The sequence below is a fragment of the Vulpes vulpes genome, chromosome 4, assembly GCF_048418805.1.
Source record: "Vulpes vulpes isolate BD-2025 chromosome 4, VulVul3, whole genome shotgun sequence".
Classification (NCBI taxonomy): Eukaryota; Metazoa; Chordata; class Mammalia; order Carnivora; family Canidae; genus Vulpes; species Vulpes vulpes.
This window is the reverse complement of record NC_132783.1, coordinates 110514780-110524445: the sequence shown is the minus strand read 5'-3', so window position 1 is coordinate 110524445 and position 9666 is coordinate 110514780. Positions and strand designations below refer to the sequence as shown.

The following is a 9666-nucleotide window of genomic DNA, read 5'->3' as shown; positions in this document are numbered from 1 at the left end:
TGATAGTTTCTCCAGTTATTAACGTATTCATTACACTCTTTCACTACCTCAAATTGGGCTGTATTCGAGACTGGAAAGTGTATCAACAATGCCCACTACAGATGACCACGATGGTGGCTGTGTGATGGCCTATTAGTTCTGGTCATCAGGTTTCTGTGGTCTCTGGCCTACTCGCTAGGTTTCTGCGGCATTTCACAAGTATTGTTAACCGTACCATGTCCAGTAATTGCAAGGGCACGGCATGCATTGGAGGAACAATTGGAAAGACTTATGATTATGATGGAATTTAAAATCATTTTACAAGAGAAGGTGCCTACTGGGTGTCTGTGGAATGTTAGACTCCAGAAAAAGTTGTTTTTATCCAACAGAGAGAGTGTCTCATCCACAAGGGATCTAAATCTATAGATCATGGAAGGTTATGAGTTCACACATGCCTCCTCATCAATGAGCCAGGGCACATAACTAATTGACCATAAGGCTCACTGGGACTAATTAGCAGCTGCATGTGAAGGGCTTGGTTCAGACTCGTGGCACGGAGGATGGCGTTCTAGAATGGCCAGATCCTGGACTCACAGTTCAGTCAGGGCAGGAGGATCGCACTGCTTCTTGGCTGTTGAAATTGTTGGGGCTCTTGGCTCCTCTGTGGGCCAGTGTACACATGTGCGCCTCCATCTGCTGCCGGCAGAGGGCAGCAGTACGCTGTGCGTGTGCAATTTGCATCCCAGATTGGCAAATCCCCAAGGATTTACAAAGAAAGAGAGTGGGTGTCCCAGGACTACCCAGATTTCTTTTCTCTGGGTGTCAACACTGGTCTGAGTAATTGCAAACACAGACCTTCTACATATGTTGGACTTTGGCTCATCTGAAATACTGAAATGAATACACAACTAGAAGCTGCCATCACAGACAGGAAGTAACTTTAATTAAATATTGTGAAAGTTGAAAAGTTTTTACAGCTTGAATTTTGCAAAAAAAAAAAAAAATTATAACAATCTCTACAGTAGTTAGGTTCTCTAACAATTGAACTGTACAGTGCGTGTCTATTCAAAAAGTTTGATAAGAAGGTGAAAGGTTAGTAGATTCAGAGATGACTTCATTAAGCTGCATCCTAGTACAATGTGAGGCCAGGGCATGTCAGGCAATCCAGTCATCCAGAAGCTGTATTTTTCCCCCAAAACTGAAATCTTAATTCTCTGTTTCATTTTCTTCTTAAAGCCATATTCTGTAGTTAGGGGAACATCTTTTACTTGTAGAAGTTTTGTGTAGAAGAAAGAGGGTCAGAGGGCCAGAACATCTTTTTATCTAATCAATATAAATAGAGGCAACAGAACACAAATTATACACATTTTAAAGGCTCTTTGGACTTTCCAGAAAAGTTCTAACCACTACACATGGCTGACAGACGGGTGGCGTTTTGTTGTCAGGGTCTGAGCCGGACACCTCGCCGGCTGACCATTCCTTCACAAACGGTTAATGGGCTCACCAGACAAAATATGGCTTTAAATTGTATACATCTTCAGGCCAGCGCTTACCACACGAATTCAGACAACCTTTCTGAGTACCGAGAAGCAATGCGTCCACCTTGCTTACATTTTCCAGTTTTCTTTATTATTATTAATCATCATTATTATTATTTCTCACCTTGAAAAATCAGCTTTCCTCCCCTCCCTTCCCTCCCACAACTCCCCTCCCCCACCCGCCCCAACCCATAAAAATCGCACTCCGCCAGTCTAGTGAAAACCATTGCAAAATCCATATGGGGGCATGCACAGTTGCAGCATTGTTGTAAATTTCTTGCTCTACTAGAAAAAGTTACATTGTCTTAAGGTAACAAAACAGTTCTTTTGTGCTTTTCCATTTCTTTGTTTTTTTTTCTTTTTTCTTTTTCTTTTTTCTTAGAATGTTAGTGATGACTGACAATTCTGGTGCACAGTTACAATGTACAAGTGAAATGAATATGATTTGCATTGTTAAGGCATCCAATCTGCTGGTTTATATTTATGTGAAAGACAGAGGAAATATACAAGCAGACTTAAGAAAGAAAGTATGTTCATTGATTTCTATGAAGTTTCTCCCCCAAATTTAATGCACAAAATGCGTCACTCCAAAGGGAGAGATTCCATGCATATTAATAGAGTAAAACAGCATTAGTTTTTTTTTCTGTAAGCTTCCAAAGCAAAGGATACATTTTTTTAATCTACAGAACTAAATGCTACAAGAATAATATGCTACTATTTTTTTTGCCATATATTGGAAAAAACTTCTTAACTTACAAATAATACAAAAATAGACAATGGCTTTTGGGTGGAAATAAAAAAAATTGAAGCATGGTTTAAAACAAAACTAAAAATAACTATAAATGAAATGTTTAAAAATCACATTGAAACAGCTAATACAACTGTAGGTGACCAAACAAATACGCACTTTTCACATAGCAAACATACACAATAAAATAAACTGGGAGTGGGAGGAAAAGGAAGAAGGGGAAAGCAATGTACAAATTCCAAAGATAAATACATTATTTATATGGATATTTTACAAAATCCCCTTTAAAACAAAAAGCATTTTAATTAACTTCGCAAGTATGTGCAAGCTAAAGGTAGTGAGCTTTTTTTTTTCTTTGCAAAATATGCAGTAAAATCTTTTTGTGATATTGAAAAACTGTCTTAAGACATTAAAATGTATAAATAGAACAACGACTTTGGCAAAAATCACAAAAAATCTACAGTATTTATAACTACATACAAAAACACAACAGCAAAGGAAAAAATATCAGGCAAATGCATCCTCCGAGCTTTGCTGCATCTTTGCTATTTATTCTTACTTTTAAGAACACTTCCCAGATGATGAGAGCAAAAATTCCATAGAACAGAAAACTATGTTTTGGAGCTCTCAACCTTCTTCTCCTTTCTCCCAGTTTTCCTTTTACTCTTAATTCCAAAGCACTTAACCTGTCGCTCTAATCTATTATGTTACAAATGGTAAGGGTCACCAAGAGAGGCGCATTATCTCCAATGGGAAATCTGAAATACCTGCCATGTTGCTTCTGTCAGTTTGTGGAGGATTGGTAGGAAGTCAGCATTTAGGATGAGTAAACTTTAAACTTGCAAATGGCGGTGTGAAAGTGGGATTTTGGCTTGGTAACTGGAGGGCATAATGTGGAATTCTGTGCCTGGACCCTGTTCCATGAAGTCTCATAGGAGATTCTCACACAGTATGTGCGCCATCAAGCTCTCAAGAGGCCATCGGCTTCAGAAGAAGTTGACACAAGTGAAAGAGAGAATGATATCAGGTTTCAATACGCAGTTTTAACAATCTGTCTAGAGGCACTGGATTTTTGAGTAGAAGGGAAAAATGTGATCACTTACATCACTTTTTAACTTTCCAGGCTGCATTTATTTACACAGTTACTTAAGACAACAATACAAAAGAGAGAAATAAGCTTGCACTGCTAAGGGATGGCGTGTTAAGTTAGATATTGAAAATGCACTGTCTGAGCTAACTACCATTTGATATGCTTTAAGGCGCAAAAGCCGACCCTTAGTTTTCTAAAAAAATCTAACTGGCATTCCTATTCTGTCCCATACAAGCTTTTTTTTTTTTTCTTTTTTATTCTTTTTAACTTTTTTGTAAATATCACCACTTCATTCTCCCTTTACACAGCTTTAAAAACATCATAAATTAAAACATGGAGTCTTATTTATAGTGTCCCTTGTATACAGCTTTATGGTTTATAAAAGACCAATGATTGCAGAGTTAAGCTTTAAAAAAAAAAGAAAGTAAAAGAAAAAGTGGATTTGCTTTTATCAACACAGAATAAATATATCCCCCAAATACTCGGGAGGTACAACTTTTAACCAACACTCTGCACTTGCAGATCCCTTCCAATTTCAGTATTTGCAAGGTCGGTGATATTGTTTGTTTAAAAATCTGCAGTTATTGTGATTCCTCTTAAAAAGGCCTGAGTTAAAAGTTCCACTTGGGGACTTGTATCAGATTACTCTCTGTAGCAGAATCCAACCTCTTCATTAATAAAATTCTTCAAGGCAATTCTTTCACATAGGAGGGACAATCATGCCAGATATCGCTGTGGAAAGAGAAGATGAAAGTCAATGGTTTTGCATCCAAGCTTCTCACTGAGAAAAAAAAGGGGGGGGGGGAACCACCCACACAACACTGTTGGCTGAATAATGTCCTCTCATCTTCCCTGGAATGAGTTTTTGTTATAAAATGTACATGTACTTTATTAAGAATGATAATATATCAGCCTGTATATGTGTCTTTAATGGGACAGAAGATGCTAAACATCCTCCAAGTCTGATTTCAATTTTAAAAACGTAACTGGAAAGTTGCATAGTTTGAATGCCGCTGGGAAAGCTGCAGCCCCCAAATCTTGCAAAATAGTAAGAATTTGCAATTTGTCACTCTTTGTTTCCCCTCCCCTTCACTTCCATCATACAAAATAAAAGAACTGGTTCATCCCAAATGCCAGCTAGTTCTACAAAAAAACAAAAACAAAAACAAAAACAAAAAACATGGCTCTGTGCTCTGTATTTGCATGAAGAAGGAATCCTGCCGTCCTTTCAGTCCTCCTGCCCGGGAGAAGGGAGCATGGCCACCACCGCAGGCCTTGTTCCTGGGGCAAAGACGCAGGGATAATGTATGAAGGGGGAGGGGAAGACAGGTTTGCAAGAAACTGCAGGATGTCTCCTATACCACTGCTTCACTCAAGGTTCTGGAATGGTCTGACCACGTTACTAGAAAATTACAGCCTAGGAAAGCTGGGGTAAGATCCTGGGGTAATCAAAAAAATCTTCCAAAGGGTTCTGAGTTAGGAGGCCGCACACAGTGGTATTTAGAAAAGCAGCGACTCCAATAGGCCAACCTTCCACCTCTGACTTTCCTGCTTTCTGAATATGCTGTGCTCATTACACCCACGCCCCCCACCCCAAGGTAGTTAACTTGTTTCCTTGAACCTCCACTTCCTCAGCTAGAAAATGCAGTTAAGGATATTTGGAAGGCCAGTGATATTTTTAAGGTTGTTGGAGATTTAAATAAAATAACATATGTGAGGTGCAGCTCCGAGTAAAGACCTCATAGAGGTTAGCTGCTATTACTTTTAATCCATCCCTTCTGCTGCTAGACTGTGTGACCTTGTGCTGATGGTTTAACCTCTCTGGGCTGTGCTTCCTCTTCAATCAATAGGCACCACCCATTGAATGATGAGCATGAGAAATGAAGGGACGTCTGTAAGAAAGTTAAAATAGTATGGCAACTTTGAAATATGTTGAGGGAAAAGCAATGGGGACATTAGAAGCAAGAAGTGGCCATCTTTGCTTCCGAAGAGGAGAGAGAAAGTCATTGCTTTCTTTTTATTGGCAATTCTACATTTAAACTGATGTTCTTGTCAGTGATGACTGAGTCTAGAAAGTGGCCCTCTTCGTGTCCTAACTCTCACGTCCAGAAGAATGTGCATGTTTTTTAAGCAAACCCCAAGTACCACAGATGCTGCTGCAGACACAGGGAGGCTAGTTAAGGCTCAGGGCCCTGCCAGCCCCACCAACCCTCCTGCTTCCCCTCCCCCACCCCCGGCATTTTAAATTCAATTAAAAAATGTATTTTGCCAAACACTTTTTCCGTTAATTTTTAAACCCATCTGTATTCACAGGGAAATTTAATCCACATGTTTCTGATTCATGTACACGTAAATCATCCAAATGTTGTTTTGCAAGAGCCCTTTCGCAGTCCAAAAGCTCCTGGAGTCTTTTTCGTAAGCCCTCATAAGCCATTTTTCTTAGAAACAGGAAGTGTCTCTTGCCAAACGCAGACCAGCTTAAACCCCCAAAGATTCGGGATCAGTTGGAAAAGCAGTCCCCCTTAAGATTCAAGTGAGCCCTAGATCTGACGGAAATGGGGAGCTCAGATTTTCAACCCAAGTCTTAACAGGAGAATTCAAGATGCTGTAGCTCCAAAGGCAAGGGGGCAGGGGGTCTTTGCACTGTGACAGCTCAGCATGGCTCTGCCTCCCTAAGGATCTTTCATCTAGGCTGGAGGTGGGTCCCCGGCACCCTTATTAAAGACAGGCCTTTCTGTGGGAGTTCTAAACCTTTGGCAAGAGAAGCAAGCCCTAGCTCTGCCCTTCACCAAAATCTACTTTGTACGCCTGACATTAAAGGGCAGTCCCCTCTTGGACTACTGGGGCAGCTCAGGCAGTGTCAATATGAGGCAAAGCAGAGAACTGACAAACTTCCTGCTAATTTGGTCAGTGGAACCAGCCAACATTTATTAATTGGACCCTAAAAATATTGGGATTTTTAAAAAATTCTGGATGGCCAGGAAAAAAAAATCTAGCAGTGTTTTGTACCTGAATAATGTGCTAGATTAATTAGATTAAACCTCCACTAGGTCCCCATTAAAAATTGTAAAGCAAAAAAAAAAAATTGTAAAGCAAAATTAAGTGATGTGCTAGTTCATAGCTAACAGTGCTTCTCAATCTGGAATATAGGGGTTGCAAACTCTAATGCCCTGAGAGCCCAGACGGAGAACATAAGTGAGCATAGTGCCCTGATAGGGATTGAGGTGACTCTGCCAAGGGCATGCTTTCTTTAGAAAAGAAAAAAAAAGAAAAAAGCTGCTGCGCAGAAATGCCTGCTCACAACCACCAGATCTGAATTCTTTCAAGAGATGATGGAGACGTGCATTTTTAAAAATACAAGAGCCCGGTTTATACATCTTAGCAAATAATTGAAATTAAAAACATGCAAACAGACACATCTGAGGGTACCTAGGGGGTGGCTTTGATCTACCCATACTTTCCTACCTTCCCTTTGTTGGTCCTCAGACTTCTCTTAGAGTCTAATGGAAACCATGGAATCTCTCTCCAGAAGAAGGCCCATTCGTACCTATACCCAGAACTCTGCATAAAACACCGGGGTCACAGTTCCTTAAGTCTCATCTGTGACTTCCTAAACTCCAGTCACAGAATACTTCCTGATAAATGAATTTTAGGAAAAGACCTCAGTTTTCAGCCTGTGAGTTACTACACCTCTAAAGAGGCCTTTTTATAATGTAATCTCCACTGCATGACTGCGGGAAAGCTCCTGGGTTTTTAGGAGCTGTTTTTCTTGTATCTGTGCTGCAATCCTCAAGATTACTTATGTGGGTGAGAGAGATGGTGTTTGAGGCTTGGAATGTTCCAGAAATGCCGCTAGCACACTGATTTGCCCAAGTAGGGGCCATGAAGATTTCCATGAGGACACAACACTCTCAGAGAGCAAGATATGCCAAACATCACAAGACATCGTAAGACCGAGGGTGGCTCTGCCGTCTTCCCCAGCAGCTGGGTGATCATGATCTCTGACAGAAGGTCAGAAACTATTGGCTTGAAAGGCCATGCATTTTGCATTATGTTTTTCACATTTTGATAAGAACAAAGACAAAATGAAAAGTTTGGCAGAGCTGGGAGAGTTTGGAGTGAGAGGGTGGAATATGGTCTTCCTCGAACCACCATATGTGTGTAAGAATTATGAGCTAATCAGGGACAGAATGGGGGGAAGATCTTGCACAAACTGAGCATGTGCACAGAGCAAAAGACAATTCCACAAGATCACCCCTGGACTGCGTGACATCTAGAGTCGGGTGGGGCCAGCCAGCCCGAGCTTCAACAAGGTGAGGTGAGAAAAAAAATCAGTGTGTGAGTACAATTTCTGTGAAATCACGCTGGTCTTTTGTTTTTAACTTTTCGTTGCAGGGACTGTCCAGGACATGGTTAGGGTTTAAAATCACTACACTGTGGGGAGGTCCAATGGCATACTGACAGCCTCCTTGGGGCTGCCTCTCTCTTGATTAATGAAGTCCTCTGAGGCCTGAAATTGCATAGAATCCATGCTGTAGGGGGTATAAGCTTTCGGAGAAGAGAGAGGACGTCTCCAGGACAGTGGCTGAGCATAGTGGGTCACTCAAGTCTTTGACCTATGAAAATAGAACACACCTGGGGAATCAGGATCAGTATTTATCAATGACTTTACCTAGATAGGAATGGAAGAAGATGTCTCTGCATTATCTCTTTAAATCCAAAATACGGCCACATTTTCCAAAGTTTTTCATGGGCTGTTAATTGGTCTTAACATTCACAAAAGAGTTCTTTGGGCAAATAAATTTAGAGAACTAAATGGAACAGTCCTTTTTCTTTTTTTCTTTTTTTTTTTTTTTTGCTTAACTGTAGGATGTCTCAGAGCTTTTAATAAACTTAGGTGCATTGTGGCTCTCCAAGACTGGGATTCAGTAAGTGCCACTTTCTAGATTTGCTTGACCACAAAATTAAATTTTTTTTTTTAAAAAGAAGCATATCTAGTGAGACTCCAAAAGTGCTGAGATAAGAGTTGCTTTATCCCTCCAAAATTTCTCAGACATACAGTAATTTGTCCAAGGTTTTTTCTACCTGGGAGAGAAAAGCCACTCAGAACCGCAGTAGAACTTGTGAATTATAAAATATATGTACAGAATGGAATTTATGGCTTCCAAGTAAGGACTCCCTTGTTCAACCTTATCCCCACTTCGGTATCCCAGGATGCCAAGTGACTTGCTGGTTACGGCACATTACTCCTTGGCTCCAGGTATCTTTAATCCTCTGCTTCGAAAGCCCCTCTCCATCTCCCTCTGCCTGAATCCTTCTTGCCCTTCATCCAAGGTCCAGTTCATTGGCAGCATTCACCACGAAGCTATTCTAACTTCTCCCTAATCTTTCCTCCTCTGAACTTCCACAGGTGGGCACCCAGCCTCTCCCACTGTTGCGTTTCCTTTAATACAGAGAAAGATTTTAAGGACAGGATTTTGTAGTTCACATGGCCTACCCTAGTGGCTTGATGACAGTATGGCCATATAGCACTGGGGCTTAACATAGTAATCAGTACACTTGGGTTTTAACTCAGGATCTCTCAATTTGCTAGCTGTGGAACTCTGAATGAGCCATCTTGGCTCTAAGGCTTGATTTCTCCATCTATAGAATGGTGACAACAAATAGCCTACAGGTTGGGAATGAGATAATGCAGAAGTCAAGCTGGGAACAAGCCCTCCTGTGTTAGTAGCTGTGACCATCATCATCACCGTCATGTGAGATTGCAATGCATGTTCATTGGGGAATAAACATCTATGAAGTGACTAGAGGAGGCCAAGACAGGGCTTCTGGGAAAAAGGCCTTTAAGGAGTTGGCTAAAAAAAAAACCCAGAATGATGTAAAATTAGTAGAGTGGCAGTTGGAGGTACACAGGTCTTTAAAACCTTTGGGATCCCTGTGTGGCTCAGCGGTTTAGCACCTGCCTTCACCCCAAGGCATGATCCTGGAGTGCCAGGATCGAGGCCCACATCAGGCTCCCTGCATGGAGCCTGCTTCTCCCTCTGCCTGTGTCTCTGCCTCTCTCTCTCTCTCTCTCTCTCTCCTCTCTCTCTCTCTCTCTGTGCCTCTCATGAATAAATAAATAAAATCTTAAAAAAAAAAACTCAAAACAGCCTAAACGTGTCACCTCTGAGCTTGTTCATACAGTCCATTTGCTTAACCAGTGTCTTCCTTTGTCACTTGCCCTGTCTTAATGACCACAGTTATGAACTAGGTGGATCCAAATGGAATTACTGTGACAATGAAAGACGGAAGGAAGAAGGAAGAAGAGC

The 9666-nt window shown here is 41.0% G+C and overlaps 1 protein-coding gene across 8 annotated transcripts in view; it reads right to left on the bottom strand.

Annotated features, from left to right (window-relative positions):
• Positions 1 to 1857: 1857 nt before the first annotated feature.
• The window catches only part of EBF1 (EBF transcription factor 1), a 384911-nt gene continuing 377102 nt past the window's right edge, over positions 1858 to 9666 (bottom strand). For 7 of the 8 annotated variants that reach the window (XM_072756735.1, XM_026007793.2, XM_072756737.1 and 4 more), the window contains one exon: positions 1858 to 4087. Coding sequence is in view for 4 of the 8 variants with exons in the window: in XM_026007793.2 (XP_025863578.1) it covers positions 4056 to 4087 (32 nt within the window). In the remaining 4 variants the exon portion in view is untranslated. The remainder of the gene's footprint in view (positions 4088 to 9666) is intronic. The other variant, XM_072756734.1, reaches the window with a different exon arrangement.